Source organism: Apium graveolens, chromosome 8 (assembly GCF_009905375.1).
Source record: "Apium graveolens cultivar Ventura chromosome 8, ASM990537v1, whole genome shotgun sequence".
NCBI lineage: Eukaryota > Viridiplantae > Streptophyta > Magnoliopsida > Apiales > Apiaceae > Apium > Apium graveolens.
The window spans coordinates 216840635-216868261 of NC_133654.1; the positions used below are offsets into that span (position 1 = coordinate 216840635).

At 33.4% G+C, this 27627-nt stretch overlaps 1 protein-coding gene across 1 annotated transcript; it reads right to left on the minus strand.

Moving 5' to 3' along the window:
- Positions 1-18233: 18233 nt before the first annotated feature.
- On the minus strand, positions 18234-20505 carry LOC141676852 (uncharacterized). Its single transcript, XM_074482567.1, has 6 exons — positions 20256-20505; positions 19987-20145; positions 19168-19260; positions 18940-19065; positions 18761-18859; positions 18234-18536 (listed from the first exon to the last, which is right to left on the minus strand). Exons 1-6 carry the CDS (start codon positions 20368-20370, stop codon positions 18466-18468), a joined length of 663 nt encoding a protein of 220 aa, XP_074338668.1. The 5' UTR covers positions 20371-20505; the 3' UTR covers positions 18234-18465.
- Positions 20506-27627: the final 7122 nt, after the last annotated feature.

Sequence of the window (27627 nt, forward strand, 5' to 3'; positions counted from 1 at the left end):
AATTAATATTTGTACTTTTCTTATTTGAGTGTAATGTTTTGTTAACGGTTTTATTATAAAAATTATAACTAAACGTGTTTACTATTTTTCATATATATTTGAAGTTTAATTAGAATTCTATTATTCATTTATTAATAATTTTAAAATAAAACAAGTAATTAATAATAATAATAATAAAATATAAAGATAATATCTTATATCATACAACAATAATATATTTATTATTATAAGACCTTAAAATAATTAAATAAACATTTTGAGATTTGAACCGAAATTGACCAAACTGTTGGAGTTGGAGAGGGGTTCGGTTCAAATTTGGACCAAGGTTCGGTTTAAATTTGGACCAAACTCTTGGAGTTGCTTTAAGGATAGGATAATAGTACTTTAAAATATATAGGGGTTATTTACTTACACAAAAAATTTCCAGTTTTCTTTTTTTCAATTTTCTCACTTTTCTATTTCTAAGAAAATTATTAAAAATTGAGAAAACATGTTCCAAATTAACTTAAATAAAAAAACAGAAAATATATATGAACACTTCTCAATTTAAAATATATAGTTCTCTTATATGTAATCAATGAACAATTATGAATAATGTTATTGTCAACAAAAAATATATTATGAAAACTTGTTTTCAAATTATTTAATTATATTTATATAGTTTTCAATATTTGTATTATATATCAACTTTTATGTATTATTATGTTAACAATTTATTTGTGATTACTTCAACAATATACAACTTTTAAATTTTATGCGAGTATGTTTTGTCTTTATTTTAAACAAATGTATTAATATTAATTGTATTATTATTAATAAAATTCATGTATTTTTATAAGAAACAATGTAATGATATATTATGCATATCTTATATAAAACTGTAGTGAATGTGTGTATATTAGGGTTAGAACGTGGATATTAGGTTATAATGTAGGTATTTTCTATTTTTTTAGATCAGAAAACAATAAAAAGTTGTTTTTCAGAATTTTCTCATTCCTAGTTATAAATCAGAATACAGCGTTTTCCATTTTTCTAATTTTCATTTTAGAAAATATGCAACTTGAACAAATATTCAAAATTTTCTATTTTTTAAGAAAAGTTTTCTGGAAAACTGTTGAAGTAAATCCTATAATCTCTTGTTTGTTTTCAAAATTGAGTCATAGAACTATAACCCGAAGATAAAAAAATGATAAGAAAATAAGTTGTTACTCATGATCAAGTAATACCACCACTATATTAAGGAGGACTAATTTTAATTTGCCAAAATTACCCATACCCACTCCCTGTTAGTTTGCAAACACTCTGTCAATATATAACAAAGTCTCTGTATTTTTATATACTTCATCTCATATCTTACACCCGATAACATGTAAGAATTGATTCATTATTTTCTTAATTTTGACATGTTCACCTACAGTTATGTTCAATTCAATGATTTGTTACCATAATTATTTGGTACTAGCTCTGTTCTTAGCTAGTTGAAATACAAAAACATACTTGTCTTAATGGTTGATACTAGCTTTATTTAATAGTGTTAGTAATTGTTATGTTTGGTATGCTGAACTTCTAATTTTTAAACTATTTATATTATACTAATATGTGTATATATAATTGTGTTTACATTTCTTGATTTTGTAGAATGACAGTGACTACTGCGAATGATTTGATGATACTACATTTGTTCTTACTCCATTTGAGTATAATCTTTTTATTGTATATACAAATCATGCATTTAAATATTATGTTATATAGTACATTAGAAACTATCCCACAAGTTAATAGGGATTCGAGATTAATTCGGAGAAAAAGGGGGCTGATTATTTAGATGATACAATAAATGACGGGAACTTGACTTTTAAAGAACAACTTCGAATGAACAGACATATGTATGGTGTTTTATGTCAGTTACTCCGGGAATATGGGTTGAAAGACTCGAGGAATGTGAGTGTGGAAGAACAAGTGTGTTTCTTCCTTCACATTTTAGCTGGTCATAACAAGAACAAATCTATTAAACATACTTAGAGAAGGTCGGGCGAAACTGTTAGCAAGTACTTTAACAACGTACTCCCTCCGTCCCTAAAAACGTTTCCTCTTTGTGTTGGACACGTTTGCCAATGCATACTTTTGATCGTTAATATCTTTAATTTCGTATAAGTATTAAATATAAAAATTTCATTGTATTAAAGTACTCATAAATACGGATCCAACAAAATCACTCATGACTATATTTGATCTTATAGATTAGACGTAAATTAGTAGTTAATCGCTTATCGTGAATAGTGTTAGAAGTCAAAATAGGAATTATTTATGGGACGGAGGGAGTACTAAATTGTGTTATACGGTTGCACGGAGTTCTTCTAAAAAACCAACACCTATTACCGAGTCTTGTAATGACAATAGGTGGAAATATTTTCAGGTAAAAGTTTTCTTTTTAAATAATAAAAAGACTCATTTTACATTTATACAATTACACACTTCACTGTATAAGAAAAATATTTTGTGGAACTATTTGGGAGCTCTTCATGGAACTTACATTTGAGTCAGAGTACCTCCATCTGAGCACATAAAATATAGAAGTAGGAGATAACGGAACCATCTAGAAACTTAGCGGAATGGGAGACAACCTACTTGTCCCGAAGAGCTTTTTAATATGAAACATTCAGCGGCCCGTAATGTTATTGAGAGAGCATTTGGAGTCCTTAAGTTGTGTTGGTCCATCCTTAGCAGTCCTTCCTTTTATCCATACAAGATTCAATGTGGTATAATAACTGCATGTGTTCTTTTACACAATCTAATTAGAAAAGAGATGGGTGGTGACTCCTATGATGCAAAATTTGATGCTACTCAAGCTAATCAAACACCATTGGATATGGATGCTAATTTAATCGATACTTGTGAACCGTCTAGTCAATGGACAGATAAGAGACATCAAATGGGTATAACAATGCATAATGAGTGGAGGCAAAATAGAGGTCTTCCACCTTGGCAGGGGTGAAAATTATTGAATGTAATACAAGTGACACCTTCCAACTTATTTGCAGTAGACTAGTTGTTTAGCTTGCTTTTTTATTTTGCATAGATGTAGAGATTGTGATGTACTTTGATATTTATTAATTAATTTTATAAAAGGTTTTGTTCCAATTAAATTTTCTTGCTAAAACTTTAATTTTTTCAGAAAATTAGCATGACATCATCATCAACCACAAAAGGGATGAATCGAAGGACATGTACATAAGCCGAATAAAAAGCTTTGATAAATGCATTTTACCTGATAATTGCGGATGGTTATAAGCAGGATAATGGAATGTATATGTGCTTGAACTAGAAAAGTATCTGGTAAAAGTTTTTCCAACAAGTGATTTGCGTGAAAAGCCACACATTGAATCTAAAATAAAAACTTGGAGGAAACAATGTGGTTCTTTCTATACAACTCTAGCTACTAGTGGCATTGCATGGAATGCATCTCATAAAATGTTGACTATTGATGATGAAGATGTCTGGACAGAAATTTGCAAGGTACGACATTTCAGTTGAGGCATTTTTTGAATCTAAATAGATATTTTAATAATATAGCGTGGCCAACTACATGTTGAGTATTTTCCGCAAACTATTATTGCATAAATAAATTTACTGTGAATATTGTTATGTGTAGTTTTTGTTTAAAATTTAGAGACAGGTTAATAATATACGTGCAATGTTGGTATATTATGTTCTTGGCCACTATTTTTCAAGACTCTGGATGTGTTCTTTCAATTTTCCCTGATATGTAATTTTGTAGGCCTGATCTAGGAAATATTTTCAAGTAGCTGTTATTACTTTGCAGCTGGTTTGCAAACTTTGTTGTTATCCAGTGAATCTATTTACATATGCAGAGAGATCCATAATTGCATAAGCTACGTAACAAACCAATAGATTGGTATGATAACTGACAACGTATTTTTGTGAAGGATAGAAATACCGGAGAACATGCTGATATTATCGAAAATTTGGATAAGGAGGAATGTGAAGGTGCTGCATTTTCATGCTCAACTGATACTTCATCAGTAGATGAAAAGAAGAAAAAAAGGGCCAAGTTGCAAGAAGAATTGTTGACCTCCATGGAAAAAATGCAAGAAAATGTTGGAAACTTTCTTAACAACACTGCTCAGCAACTTGGAATTATGACTCAACAGATAGGGTATGACCAGGATTTGGATAAAGCGCGAAGGGAGGTATGACCAGGATTTGGCTAAAGCGCGAAGGGAGGTCTATGGTATTGTGAATAACATTATTGGCTTGACCACACAAGAGAAGTTGATTGCCGTATCAAGGATAATGAACGAGTATGCTGATGTTGCGTGAGGAATATGCAAGAATGAAGTTAAAAGGAAGCATATGACTGATATTGTTTAGTTGGAATAAGCTGGAGACTAAAAAAATATTTTGTTGTATTTTCTTCAACATTAGATGTGACTATTTTTTTTTCATTTTGTCAATTAAGCTTATTCCTTTTTTTTGTGTAATAAACTACTTTGTTAGAGTTGGGTTCAGTGGATACCCGTATTATCTGGAGACCCTGGAGACCTGTATAACTGCCGTTAGATTTTGTAGGATTGTGGAGTTAGAAATGAATACAAAGTGAGAGACATAAGGGGCGAGTTCTATGGAGTCCACCTTTTTATCGGAGTCCTCGGAGTCCATCTACGTTCTGCAAATAAAATATATTGTAAAACGTGTTATTTTGCAAAACATGTTACACAAATAGCATAACTTCAACAAAATCATGCAAATCTCATATATTTACGGTACAATATGTATGTTCTGCAATATGTTCTGCAACATGAACATTTATGTTCTGCAAACTAAACATGTTTTGTAGAATATATATTTTTGCAATGTTCTGCTTGTAAAATGTATGCAATCTACAAGATTTTTGATAGAATAGTGATGTTTGTCGAAAAATAATATGTTTTGCAATATTTTAAGCTATATTTTACTTGCAGAACATATATGGACTCCGAGGACTCCAATTCAAGGTGGACTCCATAGAACTTTACTCTATAAACCTAAGTCAAAATAGAGTGCAGAACATATCGTACAACTTTATAAATAGAGTTTCTTTAAATTAAAAAAATTATTACTTTTAAATATAAATAAAAAATATAATGCAACATATAGAATAAAATATTATGTGAAAAAATATATGAATATTTGATTTGCAAGTTGTATTATATCTTTTTATTTAGATTTAAAAGTAGTACACTTCATAATAATTTTAAGTACTACACTCGATTTATAAAATTTTATTTTTTTCAAATAATATTTTTTTCTGCAAATTGTATTATATTTTTTATTTACGTTTAAAAGTATTATATTTTAAAATTTTAAGTACTACATTCTATTGATAAAATTCTACAATATGTTCTGCACTTTTTTTAATATATTTTTTATATATAATATTTCATTTTGCATGTTGCATTATATTTTTTAATTTAGGTTTAAAAGTATTACATTTTATATTTGAAGTACTACACTCTATTTATAAAGTTGTGCACTCTATTCTTTTAATATATTTTTTTCACATAATATTTTATTCTGCAAGTTACATTATATTTTTTATTTAGGTTTAGAAATACTAAATATTTATTTATGCATAGAGTGAGTACTTCAAATTATAAAATATAGTACTTTTAAATCTAAACAAAAAAAATATAATGCAGCATGTAGAATAAAATATTGCGTAAAAAAATATATTAAAAAAAGTGCAGAACATATTGTAAAACTTGATAAATAGAATGTAGTACTTAAAAGTATAAAATATAATACTTTTATAACTAAATAAAAATTATAATTTAACTTGCAGAATAAAATATTATGTAAAAAAATAAATTAAAAAAATGAAAGTCAGAACATATTGTAGAATTTTATAAATAGAGTGAAGTACTTAAAATTATAAAGTGTAGTACTTTCAAACCTAAATAAAAAAATATAATGCAACTTTCAAATCAAATATTATCTGAACAATATATTAGAAAAAACAGAGTGAATAACATATTGTAGATTTTTTTAATAAATAAAGTGTAGTAATTTAAAATATAAATTAAAATGTATCATCTAAAATAAACAAATAATATATGAAAATTATATTCAAAAATAAAATTCGAATACATAATTTAGCCTGAATTTATGTGGAATAAGGAAGAAAAAACTACTTAGATGTATGTAAAGTACTAGGTGCCTTTAAGATTTTATTTTATACATATGTAATGTAATTTGGGACCTCCATTTCTACCCATCTATAAACGGGACCCCAGGTCTCCAAATAAAAAACGACTCCATTGCACTTTTGCCACTTTGTTATTCTTGATTCCTTATTGTTTCCGTATTAGAAAATTTATAATATAAAAGCTCCATGTATTTTCAGGTGTTAAGTTTTATATAGGGAACATCAGTTTTATAGTCACTTTACAAGTGATATTACTGCTATTTCTATGTTAATCCTGTACTAAACAACCAAAACCCACTCACCCGTTTCTCACTTCTGTCATCCAGATGCTCTTTTGCTTATTATATTCCAAAATAATATGTTGTTATCCTATATAATATTGGTATTGAAGCAAATTACGTGATTTTTATTCACTTCTTAGTTTTTTGTCTTGGCTGTTTGTTGTGTACAGTGAAATTATTATAACATGTATTTAATTGTATCTATTTTATTAAAACTAATTTTTTATAGATAAGTTGAACGACAGACATCAAGCTCAATAAATTATAATAATAGTATAGTTTCTCTTATTAGCATATATAATGATATTATATTATTAAATAATTTTATTATTATATTTCATTATTAGAATATATAATGATATTATATATAATTGTTATGGATAAAAAACTAATATTATTATTTGTTGTATTTATTACTAAGGTTCGGGAGCTCAAGGCCTTTAATGGCTGCTCTCGTATTTCGTAGCTTAACTCTGCATTTACGAGATGTCTACGTATTTCTGTGAATTAGAGAATCAAGCCAAAAAACGTAGTTCTGATTTGTGGGGTGAGGCCCCTTATATAGATGTTGGGAGTCCTTGAATTGGACTTGGTATATGAGACTTGTTGATCAAGTTCTCAGACTTTAAATAGACTTAGAAGTCCTAAGATAAAGGAATCAGATTCCTAGTGGGGGTAGGTGCCCTTGGGGCTATCTTCTATAGATTTATATCACTGAATGGACTCTTTTAATGAGCTGTTAATCTCCCTTATTTATTAATAAATAATCAGAGTTTCGGGCCTCGTTAATTGGGCTTCGTTACTGGACCATACCAGGTCTAATTAATTCAACATTAATTATATTTCTAGGCTAATTTTAGGCCCATATCATTTGCCCCCCAACTTCTGAGAAACCGTAAAAGATTTTGCAGAAGTTAAGTTCATTTGTTCCCTTTCAGGGTGTCATTTTGCGTAAAGTGTGGAGCGACGTAAACATTTACAACGATTTGCCTTTCACACGGCTTCAGGGTTATTTTATAACTTTTATATTATTTTCCTTACCTTATTCATTCTTTTTAGGAATTTTCTGGTATTTTTCAGGAACTTTTCCCCTTAATTCTGGGATTTACCCTTAATCTTCTGGATTTTTCCCTAAATTCTGGGATTTTTTCCGAATTTACAGGAATTTTCCCTTAATTCCGGGGATTTTTCCCTTAATTTACTGGCACTCATAGGTATTTTTCCCTAATTTTTCAAGAATATTTAACAAAAATAATTTTTGAAAATAATTTTTTAATTTTCTTGATTTTCTGGGATTTTTTGCTTATTTTCCCTATTTATTGGGAATTTATTAGCAATTTTCCTGATTTTATCCCCTTTTTCTAATTAAATAATCATAAAAATAGAATTTTGCTGCTCAATGCATCTTAGGCATTGTTGATCCACGCCTAGGAGACAGTTTCCTAACAACGTCTAGGAACAATGCATCCTGGGCGTTGTTGGTGGCTGATACTTCCTGGGCGTCGTTGATCCACGCATAGGACACAGCTTCTTAACAACGTCTAGGAACAATGCACCATGGGCGTTGTTGGAGGCTGATACTTCCTGGGCGTCGTTGATCCACGCCTAGGAGACAGTTTCCTAACAACGTTAAGGAACAATGCACCCCGGACGTTGTTGGAGGCTGATACTTCCTGGGCGTCGTTGATCTGTGCCTAGGAGACAGTTTCCTAACAACGTCTAGGAACAATGCACCCTGGGCGTTATTGGAGGTTGGTCCCGCGCCTAGAAGCCACATTTCTAACAACGTCTAGGAAACTTGCGTCCGGGGCGTTGTTGAAGGCCAATCCGTTCATAATTCCTAGGCGTCGTAGACCCACGCCTAGGAGACATCCTTCCAACAGCGTCTAGGAAACTTGTGCCCTGGGCATTGTTGGAGGTTAACACGTCCTTAATTCCTAGGCGTTGTAGACCCACGCCCAGGAGACATTTTTGACACCACGCCCAGGAATCATGTCCTCTAGACGTGGTTGGGCTTTCAAGCCTTAATTTATTCAGTGAACTTTGGTTTTTTCATTTAGAACATTCTAGATCTTTTCAAAATTCAAACTTTATGGGCATCCCGCCTTTACTAGGCCCATTTCTTTGGCCCAGAAACGTTTGAGCTTCCACTCGCTCATCTATATAAGGAGCGAAATGTGAGCTCATTTCTCACACTTTACTTCCACAAAATTTCTTCACCTCTAGATTTTTCTACTCTGCAAATATTCTCTCAAGAATAGCCACCACAAAGCGAATTCTGGCATTCTACACCACCGCTTTCTGGGCTTATTTTGAAGATTCCATTTGAAGTTTCACCTTCTTCGATTATTTTCAAGAGCTTTTCTGGGTTTCAGTCTTCATCCATGGCGGATTCCGATTCATCTCATTCCCAGGTTCCCCAAGCTGTTCCCGGTCCATCTAGGGTCAGCCGAGGTAAAAAAATCTCTTGTCCATTCCTCAATTATTTCTCTTAGGGATCTTTTAACCGAGTTCGGGCAAGCTTTCCCTAACATGTTACACTTAGATGCATATAATTACCCTTCTAGATTTGGTCCAGAACAAATAGGTACCATAGCTCGCCTCTTTGGCATTTCTCACCCTTATAGGGCCGAGGTTCCAGACCCAAATGATAGGGCCTGTTACCCAAAGCCTGGGGCCATTCGGGTCTATAAGGAAATTCTTTTATGCTGGTTTTCGCCTTCCCCCTCATCCTTTCATTTTTCGCCTTTTGGCTGAGGCCCGAGTCTGTCCGACCCAACTCACACCCAATTCTTGACGTTTCATTCACTGTTATATGGCCCAATCACGTAAACACGGTTTTGAGCCCAATGTTTGTGTCTTTCGCTATTTATTTAAATTTGTAAATGCTTCTGAAGACCAAGGATGGGTCAAAATAGTTCATAGATCCTTGGCCCGCTCCTACTTTGTTTCTGGTACCAACCCTGACTCGTATCCAACTTGGAAGAGCGAGTGGTTTTATGTGTTTCTGGATTCCGAGGAGGGTTGGGACCATTTTTTCAGGCCCAACTTCTCAAAAAGTATAGACGGGTCTTTAAGAGACCTAAAATTGGGAATATATGAGGATGCGGCCATCAAGGCCATCACAACTGATAACTTGCATCATTGCGCTCTCATCGTGTCAGCTGATAACTTGCATCATTGCGCTCTCATCCTTTCAGAGGGTATTTTGCAAAATTTAGGTCTAAATGACCTAGGTCCCGAGGGTATTTCTTTCCCCTTTTATTCCATTTTCTTAATTCCTTATTTGTCCTTCTTCTTACGTGCCTATATCTTTTCGCAGCTAGGGCAGCTCTGGACACGATCTTCAAGAAGCGGGAGGCCCGTGCTGCCAAGGGCTCTGCTGTTGAGACCCACCGTGACAAGCGGGTTAGGATTGGTGACGGCCCTTCAGTCACGGTTAAGGAGGTCGTCCCTACCTTTCTATCCCAGAGGCCCCTTAGCCTTGATGAGGATACCTCTCCTTTCACCGTCACTTGGGGCCTTCAGAAGAGAGACACCGTGGTAGGGAGTTCCGAGGCTGCCGCTGTTTGGTCCGAGAGTGTGATTACGCCTCGTGACAGGGCTGAGATAGTAGAGTCTTCTGATGACCTACAGATTGAGCGTCTGGGTGCCCATGCCGTGGCTTCTGTAAGCCTCTTTCTTGTCTCCTTTGTGACTGTTTTTTAATTCTTTCTACTTACTTACTGTATTTGGATATGCTCATGCAGATGAATACCTATCTCCAGGCTGCCCTTCACAATCTGAAGGATGTGAGGACTAGCCTGACCATTGCTGAGAGAGATAGGGACATGTACCTCAAGGCTTCTGAGGCCAACTTCACTCGTTTCCGTGAGGTAGAGAAGGAGCTGGCGGATGAAAATGAGAAAGTTCGTAAGCTGGAGCTGGATGCTCAGAGGGCCCGGGCTGAGGTGATAGCTGAGTATAAGGCATCTCAGGACTTTCAGGATGTCCTAAATGCTGAGTATGATGCTAACTTCCCGGAGACCTTTTCTAGCTGTTGGGAGCAGATAGTGGAGGAGATTGGGAAGAAGATCCCGGAGGTGACTCTCACAGCCTATCCAGTCCCTTCTATTCCTAGGAAATAGCCTCTTCTTGAGGATATTCCTCTCTCTCCTACTCTCACTACTTCCGCTGAGGCCACAACTGTTTCTCCTCGAGATGCTGATCCTATGCCCGTTCCCCCTTCTAATGCTGCCGATGAGGGAAACATTGATGATGACTTTTTCAAGGATCTTTGAGTAGTTTGTTTTTCTTATTTGGCCCATCGTGGCTTTTTATGTATTGACTTATTCGTATTCGGAACTTATTAACCTTCGGGGTTTATTATGTTATTTTAAGTTATTTGTTTGCTTTTCTACTATCCCTTTCAAGTACTTGTACTATTAGTTTGCTATCCTTTTAAGAGCTATCCCTTATTTTCCTCGTACTTGTACTAAAATAGATAAACAAACTCAATCATATATAGTATGCACCAAACAGTTCTATGATAAGATGAACTAAACAGTTGTAAAACAAGTTTATGGCAACTCTTGGGATTCATCCCTTACACCACTCCTAATAATCCTAAAAAATAAAGCTAAAACATGTACATCCTAAGCAAGAAAAGCTTCAAGGTTCTTTTCAACCTACTTGTCACCTTGATAAGTGAGAATCATGTTTAATGGCTTCACACATAGTAAACCTTCAGGTTTTATGCATGCCAAGTTCTCGGGAGTTCAATACCATCCATAGTCTCCAGCTTGTAGGTTCCTCTACCATGTACACTCTTTATCTTGTATGGTCCCTCCCAATTTGGGGCAAGCTTCCCTTTCTGCCCTACACCAGAAGCTTCCACCTTCCTCAAGACTAAGTCACCCTGTTTGAAGAACCTTTCTTTAACCCTTAGGTTGTAGTAGAACGAAGCCTTTTTCTGATACTCTACTATCTTCGCATGTGCCTCGTCTCGGACTTCATCAATTAGATCCAGGGCTAATCTTTGCCCTTCCTCATTCTCCTCAGCATTGAAAGCTTGAATCATGGGAGATGAGTGTGATATCTCTACGAGAACAACTTCTTCTGCCTCATGCTCTTAGGCAGCTGCCTAAGAACTGCGCCTATTCCACTATTGAGGAGCCAGTTCTTCAAAATATGATGGCCAGTCTGGGGTATGAAAGGACATTGGCCAAGCTGGGTCAATTGAAGAGATCTTACATAAGGAGGGAATGAAGTTTCTTCTTTGACTACATCACCAAGGCTTTTGCAAACAAACGTTCTAATTTTGATGTCATCCCCATCCTGAGTCAACAAATCGGGTATGCTCTCATTAATCAAACTAATTTTGATTATGCTAGTGTTGTTTTAGGTTTCATTGGGGATAGGATGACAGAAGATAGAAATACTGTCTATTTTGCTAGATTCTGTCAGCTTATTTATAGCTTTTGTTGTGATAATAAGCCCCAAGTAGCTCATGAATTACTTCCATCATTCAAATTAGTCAAAAGAGCTTTTAATGACTTATTATCTACTGATAATAAGAAGGCTGTGTTGAGACCCCTCCAAATACCTTTATCTGTCAAACAAGCCTTAATAATCTATGATCCAGTTAAATACACTGCACTATATCCTGATGTCCAACCATCAGAACCTCAACCATCAGCACCTACCACCTCTACACAAACACCTCAGACTACTCAACCATCAGAACAAACAACCAGATGTTCATCCCTATATGATGTTTATCAAGCTCATGATAAAGATCAAGGTCAATCTAATATGGTGATGGAAATAAATACAACTACTTATTACATAAGTCTTCTTCTTTGTTTAGACTTCTTGTATGCCTCGTCATATACAACTACTTCATGCTCAATACGGTCTTCCTCATGCTCTCTTCCACCTTGATGTACTTCCCGACTCTATCTTGGAGCTGCAACATGCTTTCAGGGGGGCGTTTGGCCAAAGACATCTTGAAGAATTCATCCCTAGTTCCCTATTGTAGTGCTATCATGGCTACCTTGTCATCAAGGTCCGGGACTTTCAAAGCCTCCTTTGTGAAACGATTCAGGTATTCTCTTAGGGATTCCTTTGCTCCCTGTACAATGCTCATGAGGGATGCTGAACTTTTCTCATGCACTTTTCCACTGATAAACTGCTTAATAAAAGCCTGACTCAACTCTCTGAAGGAGCTGATAGAGTTCGGAGGTAAACGACTATACCATCTTTGAGCCATACCCGACAGGATTTGAGGAAAAGCCCGACACTTAATAGCGTCATTCACGGGTTGCAACAACAGTGCATTAGAGAATGTCCTGACATGATTAGCGGGATCTCCCGTGCCATCATAAGCTTTGATAGTGGGCATCTTAAACTTTCTTGAGATATGGGCATTCATTATTTCTTCAGTGAATGGCGGGGTAGGATCATCCGGATCTCCAAGGGGAAGAAGATTGCTTGGGTCAGCCCTTGGGACAACGGCCCTTCTCTGTATCGGACCTTCCAGGTCTATAATAGGGGGATGATTCCTCCCCTTTGGGGGTAATGGGGGTCTGGTGCGCCTCAAAGTCGTGCCTCAGCCTTTGAATCTCAGCCTCGTGAGCCCTGATCCTTTCCTGCACTTCTTGGGGATTCGTCCCTTGTGTGCTTTGAGGACGTTTGCTACCATCAGCCATCGGCTCTTTGCCAACACGTCTCCTTCTAGGGGCTACTTCATCATCCCAAGATTCAGAGTCTCTCTCAGTGTAAGGACTAGAAAATTCCTGATCCTCAGGGATAGGAGCCAAACCTCGTATGTAGGGGGAGATCGCCCCCGTGCTTCACTCCGTCCAGCGTGTCCACTTTCTCCAACCTCGGGGTAAAGGGGCATCCCATAAGGGGTTAGTAGTTACAACAGTTGAATACTCGTACCCAATGGGTCGCGAATTCACAGGTACATGTAGTTGTTGAACTTGAAGATTCATACCTTGAGTAGCCGAGGGAATCGTCCCTTGTGGCTGAGGTTCAGTTGCTCCTATCTGGGCCTTCCCTTGTGTGGCTGCATAAGTCGAATGAGGAGGTACCTCCGCAGTTGACGAAATCACTTGGGTTGTCCCCGTTGGTGTTCCTCCTTCAAGGGCTCTAACTGTTCTCCGTGTTTTCGCCATGATTGTTGTTGTGCGTTTCCCATAGACGGCGCCAAATGTTATGGATAAAAAACTAAGGTTATTATTTGCTGTATTTATTACTAAGGTTCGGGAGCTCAAGGCCTTTAATGGCTGCTCTCGTATTTCGTAGCTTAACTCTGCCTTTACGAGATGCCTACGCATCTCTGTGAATTAGAAAATCAAGCCAAAAAACGTAGTTCTGATTTGTGGGGTGAGACCCCTTGTATAGATGTTGGGAGTCCTTGAATTGGACTTGGTATATGAGACTTGTTGATCAAGTTCTCAGACTTTAGATAGACTTAGAAGACCTAAAATAAAGGAATCAGATTCCTAGTGGGTGTAGGTGCCCTTGGGGCTATCTTCTATAGATTTATATCACTGATTGGACTCTTTTAATGAGCTGTTAATCTCCCTTATTTATTAATTACGAAATTAATAAATAATCAGAGTTTCGGGCCTTGTTAATTGGGCTTCGTTACTGGACCATATCAGGTCTAATTAATTCAACATTAATTATATTTCTAGGCTAATTTTAGGCCCATATCAATAATGCTTATAGTAATTGTTAAGATTGACATGTGTTATTCATGTACTCATTTAATTTAATATATATTGATTCTAATCTTAATCTTAATATTAATATTAATCTCAAAAAAAAATTGTTAAACAAAATCAATATTAAAAGAAATTATCATCATCCTGATTTAATGTATATTTTTTTTAACAAACACCATCATTGATTCAAATTTTCAGAAATCTCATCATGCAGAAATAACTGTTCAGATTTAACAATTGACACTTAAATAATGGTATTTGGTGAAACACTTATCCAACTAACATTTTTCTTAATATAAGTAATTTTTTTTCAAAAAGGATTATAATATGAGACCGAGGGAGTAAGATTTTATGGGAGGCTATTAGAGAGTTTTATCAGGCTTTGGACTGCAACTAAAACAGGGTTAAACTTTCGTAAAAAAGATATAGGGTTAAACTTTAGCCTGGTTTCGATCATATTGTCTGACCGCAGTTCACTTCCATCAATTACAAATTTACAATCAGTAACATATTGATTTGAGGATATAGTATTAAAAAAATTGAAAATGACAGTTTTATTTGGGAAAATTAAATTAGTTGGCGCAGAATATAATAGAACACTACTCATTCTGTTATCTTGGTATGCAGAAATACACAGACACGTTACAGTTTGATGAAACAGTGACCGACAATCTACGGAAATTATAAGTACATTATTAATTACTCTCCGTGTTTTTCATTTCTTTACAATTTTCTTTTTGGAGATTCCATTAATTTCTTTATATTTCAAAACTTACAAAAAATAGTTAATGGATTCCCTTATTTTCTCGCTTTTTTTCCTTTTCACACTACTTTTACCCCACTATATCTATCTTTTATACATTAAAAATTAATGGGTCCCGCCATTCACCCACTTAATCTCCGTGTCCAATTATTTCGATAACAAATCAAAAGGAGGTACGAAGTATTTATTGATACTGCAAGGTGCAAGCAGAGTGTGCAGAGGAGGGTTGGGGTATGCGCATGGGGGGCGTGGCCTGAGTACGTCATGATTTCCTTTATTATCTGTATTCATCTTGTGCTTGCATTTTAAAAGCTGCCTGAGAGCCTTATACCACAAAACAAATGCCAGCTTTTGCTTTTGTCCCTTTCACCTTCTTTTATTTATCGCTGCACCATCTGAGTTTTGTATTTATACTATTTCACTCCTTTCCATATCAGAAACAAATTGAAAATGAGATGATGAGGTATAACATTCAAGCCCTCGGAATACATATCAGATTCAAGATCCAACAACCAATTATAAGTCACTCGGAAAAAACTAGTAATTTAATTTAATACACATTAAGTATTACATTATATAGGTAAAATTGGATTTGGATTACAAGTTTAAAATTGCACCGAATTATAAATTTGAAAATAAAATATAGGTCAGTAAATTGGGTTACATTTGAAATGTTCCCGGATGGTAGAATTAATAGCACTAAAAAATGATGAATACAACAGACATCAAAATCTTTGAATAAGAAATGAAATAAGAGTGGGAGCACTAACGCATTTATAGGAGGGCAGCGACCGTGGAAGAATACAATGGATATGCATGGAGGGACACATGTCAAGCTCAAGGTGAGTGAAGTATATGGTAAAATGATGAAACTCAATTAATGTTGATCAAAACATTCCACCCACTTGCTCCGTGTCCTAGGTCAGGGCAGCTGCCAATTATCATTATCATTAATGATGTAATATTTATATTTAATAAATTATCAAAATTTTATATATAAAAAACCATCCATCATTATTAATAAATTTTGCATCAATAAAATTTTACTAATAATTTGTAAAGCATATACTTTTAATATATGTGTTTGGACACCCGTTATAAAATTCTTTCATTATTTGCCAATTCCAACCACATAACTGACCGGCCCAATCCAACAATCGAAAATTCTGTTAAAGTTTATGAAGGAGGTATTCGGGTACTTTTTGTTTCTTCTCGTGTTAACATAAAAATTTTCCTTCCATATTCATTTTGGACGTTCAGTATACAGATTAATTTTATTTAATTTTTGGATCACACTTATGTGACACAAAATACCAAAATACATACACAAATTGTCGCCTCTGTATTAAACATACTTATTTTTGTTACACGCTATCTAAAGTTCTGATTATAATCTTAAAATTATGTTTTACAATATTAGAATCTCCTATTTAATTAGGTACCTGTAATAATTCATAAAAGTAGCTAAAATATTTACTTAAAATTATGCTCCAGGAACGACTTTTAAGTTCTTATATCTGATTGATTCAGTAAACTGTTTTAAGTAGGCCAATAATTTAACATAACTGTTTGTTAAATAACTATTTTAGTTAGCTTTTTTGTTTACATGACTTAAAAAAACTACTCTAACTTTTTTTTTAAAAAAATTAGTTTTTTGGGACAAAACTGCAGAAAGTTGGCATTTGATTTGTGTCGGTAAAATATAATGGAATTGAGAATGGGCAAGGAGAAAGGAAAGCACTTGTTTGATTCAAATTGGGACACAAAATAAAAACTTACGTGATTATATTTATTTATTATTTTTCTCATATTAAGCAATATAAAAGTAGTCAATTATATTTACAACAAATATAATATATTAGTATTCTAATAAATTAATATTTTCAATTATTTAATAACATCATTAATTTTGTTAATAAATTAGTATATAAATTATATCAAAATTATTTTTAGTTTATAAAAACAAAAAAATAATAAATTATTTTAAATTAAAAAAATTGCATATTCATCTATTTTTCGTGATCCAAGATTCAAATTATAATTGAAATGAGCAAATAAAAGTGAGAAAGGGAAGGTGACAAATGGGGTTATAGGAATTTGGGTAAAAAACCTAAAATTAAAACAGGGAAATTGACTGACTTTTTTTTAACTAAATAAACATCAACAAAAGAAATCAGTTCAATTATTTCCTTTTACTTTGTTAATTACTCCCTTAACAGGATTTATTTGACCAAATCTTTAATTTACTTCCAATTTTTTTTTAAAGTTAATTTTCAAACGGAGCAACGTAAGATTGTTTCGTGATAAGATAAATTATTGTTCGATACTTCATTTATTTTATATTTTACTCCTTCCCTTTTCTTAATATTTGACTTTTTAATTTTTGCCATACATTGGTGATTTAAATGTATAGTTAGAATTAGTTTTTTTTTATAAATGAAAAAATACAATCACAATGTTAATTCACATAAAGAAATTTCAATTTTTTTTAAGTTTTATTATATGATCAAAACAACTAAATATTTGTGTTAAAAGTTAAAACGTAATCTTAAGATACTAATATTTATTAGGTACAATGATATTAAATAAATAAATACTGCTACTTGATTTCAGTTTTGGGAGATTAGCTGAAGGACATGCAAGGTGCAATCCTAAGTTGAATTCTTTAGAGATGGGCCTTAGGAAAGTTTAACGGGCTTTTTCAGTGTCCAATATTAATAAATACTATTTCACTGGACCTTTGGATCAGTGAAGAAAAACATTAACGACGACACAGACCAAATTTTCTTGTTTTCGAGAAAAGTTCGCAAAATGTTAGTTCAAATCCCCGGTTATACAATTTTTTTTAAAGAGTTTTTTTTCTTAAAAAAAAATCTATTAAATTGGAACTTTTTAAAGGGAGAACAGACACAAAAACCATGTAAACTTGGAATTTGAATTGTTATCCAAGTTTGACAATCCTGATTTGAATCTTGCCAATTCTAGTGCTATTAACAAAGGAGTTTTTAGCCGTCGAAGCTGAATCTTGGTTAATCTAGATTGTCATCTTCCAACCGGTTTTCCAAATATTTATGTAATAGGCCCAGAATCTGCAGTTGCATTATTCCTTAGCCGGTTTCTTCTGCCCGTTTATTGCTCCCTCATGAGCTTCCACATTGTCATCTTTCAACTGGTTTTCCAAATATTAAGTTTCTACACTTCTACTAGACTAATAATGCTCAACTTTTTGCTGATTTACAAGTCATAAAAACAAATCAAAAAAGGTCACGGATTCTTAAACGTCAAACTATATTGTAAATTCGTAGTGCAGTAATGTCCAAACTATTACAAAATGCTTACTGACTATTATATCACCTACGGCCTCCTGGCTGTAGCTGAATTTATACTATTCCATAGGCTCACACAAAATCACCTAACAATAGCAACGCTATCTACCAAAATCGAGCAACATAAAAATATATCAATCCTCCAAACTTCTCTGTTGCTTCAACTATCTATTACTCAAGTAAGCGACACCAACAACATGACCACCATTGCCAACCATTTCAAGATCCCTCCTGGAATTGCAGAAGCTGCAAATATAGGAAAGGACAAATTGAAGCCTCTTTTTATCGGCTAAAAAGGTCTATTGAAACGAAAACATCTCAATGATCTATACTTACCTATATGTATACATCTAATTTGTGCTGGCCTAACTAGATAGAGATTACATAATTTTGTTTGTTGTTAATGCTAAGATGAAGAGTAAAAAGTGAAAGCAGAACCAGAAAGACATTGCAGTTATGATATACTGCACCTTGATTAGAACTTTTATCAGACAAAGTCGGGGGTGGAGAAGATGCTGGTGGTTTCAATATTGAAATCCCAAGATTTGAACAGTCCGTTCCAAGTGCACCTTATACAATATATAGAATCATCAAAATCACACTGAATAAAAAACTGCACGAAAAATGTCGAATATGTCTGGTTTCTTACAATCGCTCAAGCATGGCAGAGAAGTGGTATTGAGCAGATTATAGTAATTTTCTTCACACTGGCACGCATATGTGAATTGGGATGTCTTGTTACATTTTCCGCTTCCACAGTCGGCCCAACTACAAGCTACAATGGAGCAGAATCACGGTCCGGAAATGCTTAAATTGAAGTATACGAATTAGGAAACAAACAAGAGAAAATTATCCACAGATGAATGAGGTTTATTACGATCAAAAATTGATGTATTTGTTGGTTTGACTTTATCACCAACAGGCGCGGAAGCAGGGGCTTTTGTGTTTGTGCATGAAAAGTCCAAGCTACCTGATTATCACCAGATAATATCAGCATCAAGATAACAGCACAATCAATTGGTAATAAAGAGTTCACACACTGAAACTTAATCAGTTCCTGGCTACAACAGTACAAGACATTCCTGGATACAACAGTACAAGACTTGGACTCCAGCAAATGATTGTATCATAACCATTCTTTTCAAAAATTTCCAGTAGGACCAAAATACCTAAATAATCACCGTCAAACGAGTTTTTGATCTAAAATGAAATGAAAAATTAAGGATCCCTACGTATTTATTTCAGAACTTGCAGAAATCATATGATCTGACTCACTTTGCTTTGCTTGTGAGTTTGGTATTATTTGACCTGTTTTAAAGAACTTAATCTATTTGAAGGACATACTATGAAGATGGAGTAATTTTAACAACACTTGTTCACATTAGTTTAACAGAACATTAGTGTCGTTATCACTAGCCAGTATGATCCAAAACAAATTTTACAAAATTAGCTAACTACTTGCTACCTAATACTCATGAGAAACTACTTCTTAAGATGTCATATACTTACTCCACTAAACAATGAGACTCATGTATCTATAGTCTATGATTGAAAACGAGTATAAAAATATATGTAAACTTTGTAAACATAAATAGGCCAATGCAAACATAAATTACCAACAACGTGGCAATGAAAACAGAAGAAGGCTTATATGAGAGAGAGAGAGAGAGTGAGAGGGAGAGAGAGAGAGATTTACAATTGGGGATGATACAAGGGAGAAACTTGAAGTCATCATCGTCGTCGTCAGAGAGAGATTGCTTCCAACCAGGATCACAGTCGCATTGAAAAAAGAAAGTGCTATTTTTAGATGGTTTGCAACTGCCTTTCCCACATTCTACTTCCTTGCAAACACTATCTGCATATGATCATCACAATAAACACACAAGAATCAAACACACACAAATTAAAGCAAAACCATCACAAAATAGAACAACTCATTGAGTAGTAGTATAAACAAATACGTACCAAAAATAGGAGAGAAAAGAGGAGCCAGATTGAAGCCATCATTTGTGTCACACCAACAAGTTTGCAGAAAAAGAAAGAGTATAGCTACAGAAATAAAACATGTAGTATATGCCATTGCTACAAATCAGCAGTCAGTTGCTGTGGAAGAAGAGGACAACAAACAATGTCTTTGATTTGTTCTATGCTTATAAGTATAGTTATGAAAATCGATTTTATGACATATAGGATCTCGTCGACTTATTTACAAGACTTTATAATTTATTTATTTTTTGGGGGCAAATGTACAAGACTTTATGTGTGTAAACATAAATAATATGGTTAGGAGTTGCTAAATATTAATGACACCTTTTTTGGACGCCCGGAGATTATTTTTTTTTACCAGATTTTCTAGTGTAGTAGCTTTCCTACCGTCCCTATTTAATGTCTCTTTGGCATTTTCAGGCCTTCTTTTTCAGCTTCTTTTTTTGTAATAAGCCGTCTAGGAGGTTATATGGGTCTGGCTAAACTGTGCTCATTAGCATTGAATAGCATTAGGTGATTGATTAATTAATTTATGACACACATATTACTTTAGTTCATGCTTCATTTCATGTAGCACAGTACCTGATTCATTCTCATTTTATCGATTAAACTGAATTCACCTTTCTCATTTACCAAAAAATATTAATGTACGATCATTCAAGTTAATCTTAATATTTTATTTATTATACAGGAAATCAAATTTGAATTTAAATATTGAATGGGTATCAATTTAATAAAATATAATAAATTTAGGAAAATGTGAAACAATGAACCTGCTTATAAATATTTAAAAATACACCTTTTCTTTTAAATTTTTTATCACAAATAAAGTGAAAGCAGGCGAAAAGGAGAAAAGATGTCAGGTGTTAATATTATAGTAGTAATTATTTTATATTTTCACTCAACAATAAACTAATAAAATATCTGAATCATTACTGTTATAAATATATAACAAAGGAGGAATAATTTCCAAGAAAAAGCTAGTACCGATGCAACACAGAAGCTAATTATCAGAGTAAATAAATATACTTAATGCTGATTATCCTGTGCCCTTGGGGCACATGTTAGCCATCCCGTTATTACTACTTATATTACTTTGGGTTTTTTCGAAGGGGTCAAGCCTGAAAAACTAACAATGCGGCTAAGGTAGTTGAAGTCGTTAGTAGTTGGGATTAATTAATCCGAATTTTATAGTCCTCTGATATACATCGGTCGGGTTGGACGGGTTGAGTAAATTTAGCACTCAATTCAATTAATTCGGATTTTTAACATTTCAAATTAAACCAAAACAAATCGTTTAAATTTGTAACCCAAACCAATTTGTAATACTTCGGTTTGCGGTTTGGATCATTTTAGTAAATATTTAAAACTAATAGTAATAATTATAGAATAAAGTAGAAAGTCTCAAAATTTAAAACACTTGAAAATAGTTTAACAGAATATTACAATCATCCATGTCATGTATGGCTTAAACATTCAAAAAATAGTAATAATATAGTACTTAGTCTTTAAACATTTTTTAAACATTGAACTCAATAAACGAAAACAGTGTCATATTCTTTAAACATAAACATTGAGAACTGATGTTATAAGGTACATATAGATTAGCCTATCTATTAGGTCTGGACATGTTCAAAGTTATAAAATTAACAGATTAACGTGTAAGTATATATTTAATCGGGTTGCGTTGGATCGGTTTAAAAATATTGAAACCCATAATCAACCCAATTAAATCGAGTTGACATTTTTTCAACCTAAATATATATCAGACTGAAAAAAATTGGTTCGGATCGATCGAAATAAGGTCGGTTCGGTCGGGTTGTGTGCACCCTAGTTGTCACTTAACATTTTTGCACACATCTCAAAATGCATTGACCGCATAGTAAAAATTATCATTTTTATTTTATTTTTTTCGTAAATAAAAGTTTAAGTTACATATTTTTATTCAATTTTTTTTTAATTATTATTTTAATTATGCAGTCAAAACACTTAAAAATGGGTGTAGAAAAATCAAACGACTATTAAAAAGAAAGAGAGGGAGTACTATAAATTTTACGATATCTAAAAAACTTGTACTTATGCTTTTTAATATTTTTCATTTAATCGAGTCTTTATAATATCTCAATATCAATTTACTTTGTGTCAATTTGTTTAGATGCAATTTTAGGTTTTTTCACTAGGCTCTTTCTTGTTAGAATATATATTTACATTTATATTATTATTATTATTATTAATATTAATATTATTAATATTATTATTATTATTATATTAAAGATATTTTCAGTATTTAGCTTATATTAATTTTTTATATAAGTTCAAAATGCATTATAAAATCTATGTTGGTTATAATAAAATTTTATGTTCGTATTATATCTCTAAAGTTATCATGGTATTAGAGCTCAGTTTAGGGAGTGGTATCGGGTTTGAGTACTCCTACCCCCATTTATTTATTTTAATTATTTGTATTGATATTTGTGATGTTTATGTATGTTGCCGGGTCAATCAGTACGAAAAGTATTGTATGATTGATCAATAGTTAGGTTTCGAGTGATATGAGTATCAAATTTAAAGATAATCGTTGAAATTTAATTAAATTGATAAAGAGATAGGGTGACGTTACAACAACAAAATTTTCCTGAAAATTCGAGGGAATATTCTGCTTAGATCACTCTACTTGTTTTTACGATTCCCGGAATTTCAGTCGTTAGATCATCCTGAATTTTAAAGACGTTTTATTTGCATTACTATCTAAATTTTTAACGGGGGAGATCGTATTTAGAGCAACATAAATCATTTTTTGATGGTTCCAATAGTTTACTCTTAGTTCATTCTTTCCATCATTGTTGATATTTTAATTTGGGTTATTTGATTAATTGAATTTTGTATTACTCAATTATTGGGATGTTGCATTTATTGGATTTATCAGCTTTAGATTTGATATGAGCTTTGGATTTGCATTCAGAATTGAAATTGATTTTAGACTGGTTTTCGTATTTAATTTTGGATTTTAATTGGTTATTTTGAGTTTGGATTTGATTTAGGGTCTGGTTTCTTGATTGGATTTTGATACATTTTGTTAATTAAATTTGGATACAGTTTGAATTTGGTGTTAAATTTGAATTCGATTTTTTTTTCCAATTTGGTTTGAGTCTAGTTTCAGCAATATCTCAACATGTATGTCTCATCATCAACAGATCTTTTGTCAAATAGTATTCAAGTAGATTTTCTTCTTTATGAATTCTGGATTCTAGTGCATCTCATCACATGTCTCCGCATTGGTCGTCTTTCATTTCATTTTCAGATGATTCATTTTTATCCATCCTGACTGTTAATGGCACTCATATGCCGTTACAATGTGTTAGTTCGGCAATTACTTCAATAGTGTCTCTCTTTAATATTTATTATATTCTGGATCTTGAATTAAATCTTTTTTCGATTAGTCAATTATGCGAATCTGGTTACTTGGTTTTTTCTTCTACTACTTATTTTGTCATGGATCCGAGATCTCAAAAGGTAATCGGGAAAGATCACAAGCAGGAAGGACTTTATATTTTGGATGACTCAATATATTTTCTGTGAAAACTCAATATATTTGAGACTTCCAGGTTTATTCTCGCTACCCCGAGATTAATCCAAGAACATATATCACTTCAAAAATCGGTGTTGCCAATGTATGTTCCAAATATATTTTGTCAGTTGCCCTGTATTAAAACCACAGACCTCTTCAATAGACCGTGGAATTAAAAGACAATTAAAAATATTTTAATAATTATCATTGTACATAAAACTGAAATAAATAATAAAATTTTGTCTAAGCTACTTTATTCTCTTATATATTGGGGTTTAGGTGACCTACTTAACTTCAGAGTACCACCAAATAAGACCCCAAATGTAACGTAACCTAGCTGGTCCCCCTTCCCATAAAAGGCATCGGAACATTTTCGGGTAGCTTCTGCTGGTTGAGGCCTCTAGGGGCTTAGTGAACATTCGAACTTATTTAGGGGGCATGGTCGTGGGATGCTGTGCTTACCCTCTCCTGGATTGATCGAGGTAAAAAGAACCAGGATAAAAAGCCGGGTCTAAGAAGACCTAATACTACTTTTTGTTTGCATATTCAGTTGTCAAATATAATATTGTTATTGGTACAATAGTTATTTTATCACATGTGTTCGTAATGTCAAAATGATATAATGAAATAATATATATGAGCTAATGATGTGTGTTATGTTTGTGAAAATATAGTCTTTCGGTGGATTACGTCATCCGCATAAGTGTTTTAACATACATTTGTGCGACTAACTTTAGTCCAAGAAAAATATTTCTTCATTCTTTATGTACTTAGAGCGATGACATTGATAATAAAATCATAATGTTTAGAACGACCGATACCAAAAATAAAGGTTTGCCTCCTAAATGCCACAATTAAAATATTATAAAATACCATAAAATGATATCTCAAATATTTTAGTGAAATCAAACAATAAACGGAATTTTCCTTATTAAAAAATGTCGTTTGACTAAAAATTGACTTTTGTTTGACCGGGATTGACTTATCACTTAAATAGGAACTTGACACATATGGGAGGTACTACATGTCCTATAATTAACTATCAATATGCATATGCTACGCATACGAGTTTAGTTATTTTTGTAATTATAAAAGAATGAAGTAAGAAATTATAAACAAAAATTCTTAGATTATATTGAGTAGAAAGAATACTAATAACTTGAATAGTGATTAGCGGATAAATGATAGAAATTGATGTTTTTGTCATGAACACAAATCCACTATGTTAGATATATTTGATAATGTCATGGCTAATATGTTTTATGTTTAGCTTTCAGATCTTACTTGAACAGGATAAATCAGTACTTAACTGTTGATCAGTACTTATACTGGAAGTCAGGACTTAAGGATATCAGTACATATGTTATCAGGAGATAATCGTCAGAAGATAGATATCAGAACTTAAGTGCTGAAGGACAATCAGACAAGGACAGTAGCTGATTAAAGGAAAGAAGATCAAGATAAACATAAGAAGAGATATGCATGAAGAAGGAATTCCGTAAAGAATGGAATACTTGGAAGAAAAGATATCTGATTGATATATTTTAGGAAGCAGAATTATATTCCATATCAATTAGCGATTATTTTGTAACTGTGTAGTATATAAACACAGATATAGGTTTTACACTATAAGTGTTATCATTATTAGAAAAGATTATTCATTGTAACCCTAGCAGCTCTCGTGATATTTGTTCATCACTGAGAGGTAACAGTTCATACTGTAACAGAGTTTATTGTTTCAATAAAGTTTGTTTTCTGTTACTTAAGTTCTTAAAGTTCGATTTGAGTGTACTATACACTGTATTCACCCCCTCTACAGTGTGTGTGACCTAACAATTGGTATCAGAGCCTATCTGTTAACATACATACAGTTAAAGATCCAAACACAATCATGTCGGACACAGAAACTCCAACTAAGCCTACCAAAACTGAGGAACCACCAAAGACACAAATTCAGAGTCGATATGAGACCATCAGAGTTCCCATACTGAGACCATCTGAATATCCCATATGGAAGGTAAGGATGACCATGTTCCTGGAAGCAACAGATCCAAAATACCTTGATAGAATCAAGGAAGGCCCTCACAAACCAACCAAACTCGCTGTTGCAGTTGCAGGTGAAGCAGCAAAGACCGTACCAAAGGAGAAGAGTGATTATACTGCTGAAGACATAACATCAATTGCTAAGGATGCTAAGGTACGACACTTACTGCATAGTGCCATTGATAATGTAATGTCAAACAGGGTAATCAACTGCAAGAATGCTAAGGAGATATGGGATGCTCTGGAAACAAGGTGTCAGGGAACTGACACAATTAAGAAGAACATGAAGACAATACTCACTCAAGAGTATGAACACTTTGACTCAAAGACTAATGAGTCATTGAATGATAGTCATTGAATGATTTATATGATAGATTTGTCAAACTTTTGAATGATTTGTCATTGGTTGATAAAGAGTATGATCTTGAAGATTCAAACCTTAAGTTCCTGTTAGCTCTTCCTGAATGCTGGGATTTGAAGGCAACGTCAATAAGAGACAACTACAATCTTGATGAAACAACTCTTGACGAAATCTATGGAATGCTCAAGACTCATGAGCTGGAGATGGAACAAAGAAGCAAGAGGAAAGGAGGAAAGTCAAGGACAGTTGCTCTTAAGGCTGAAGAAGAATTCCCCAAAGCAGCTTCCTCAAAGAAAGACAAGGGTAAAGCTCTTTTCATAAAGTCTGATACTGAGTCATCAAGTTCTGACAGTGATGATGACTCAGATTCTGAAAGCTTGCCTGAGACTGATGCTGATGAGGAGATGATGAAGCTGTGTGCTCTTATGGTGAAAGGAATCACAAAGATTGCATACAGGAAGTTCAGGAAGGGAAAGAAGTTTTCCAGGAAAGGCATAAGTTCTGATAAAAAGAATTTCAGAAGATCTGAAGGCAGAGGAGGAAAGTCTGACAAAGGAGATTACACCAATGTTAAATGCTATAACTGTGGTGAGAAAGACCACATATCTCCTGACTGCAAGAAGGTAAAGGGTGACAAAGGCAAGGCTCTTGTCACAAAGCAGAAAAGCTGGACAGACACCTCAGACTCTGAAAGTGAGGAAAACTATGCATTGATGGCAAATACTGATAAAGAAAGTGCTGAGAGCAGTTCTGAAGCTGCTGAAATAAAGGTACCTCAGACTACTTATGCTTTTCATACTGATGATATTAATGAGTTGAGAAGTTATCTTAAAACCATGTTTGTTAGCTATAGAGATCAAACTTTAACATGTAAAAGATTAACTTCTGAAAATCTTGCATTTAAGAAAAGAAATGATTTCTTAGAAAAAGAGTTAGTCATGTTCCATCAAACTCAGAAGGATAGAGATGATGCTTTTTATGTTAGGAATGAAGTGCTAAAATTAAATGAATCTCTCAAAACTGAGTTAGAAAAGGAAAGAGAGATTATCAGGACTTGGACTAACTCTGGCAAAACAACTCAAAATTTGCTAAGTAGTGGAAACTGGAAAGAGGGCTTAGGTTATGGAGAAGATAAGAAAGATAAAGGAACTGAAGAAATTAAGTCTGTTGATAAACAAAAGCCAAAGTTAAAACCTGTTAAGTTTGTAACTGTAAAGTCTGAAAATGAAAAATCAGAAGTTACAAAGAAATTAACTTCTGATAAACTAAAACAGGAAAAGACAGCTGAAGTGAACATAGGCTTAATGACAAAGAAGCAGCTTAAGCATAAGCTGAAAGATGTCAAGAATGCAAACAAGGTAAAATCACCTAGGAAAAAT

What these genes read in the sequence shown, in the direction of transcription:
- LOC141676852 (XM_074482567.1), bottom strand. Translation starts at nt 20,370, where the DNA reads ATGGCATATACTACATGTTTTATTTCTGTAGCTATACTCTTTCTTTTT. An exon ending in AAATACATCAATTTTTGATC is followed by an intron (nt 19,066 to 19,167) that starts GTAATAAACCTC and finishes GCTCCATTGTAG; the next exon opens with CTTGTAGTTGGGCCGACTGT. An exon ending in TGATAAAAGTTCTAATCAAG is followed by an intron (nt 18,537 to 18,760) that starts GTGCAGTATATC and finishes CTATATTTGCAG; the next exon opens with CTTCTGCAATTCCAGGAGGG.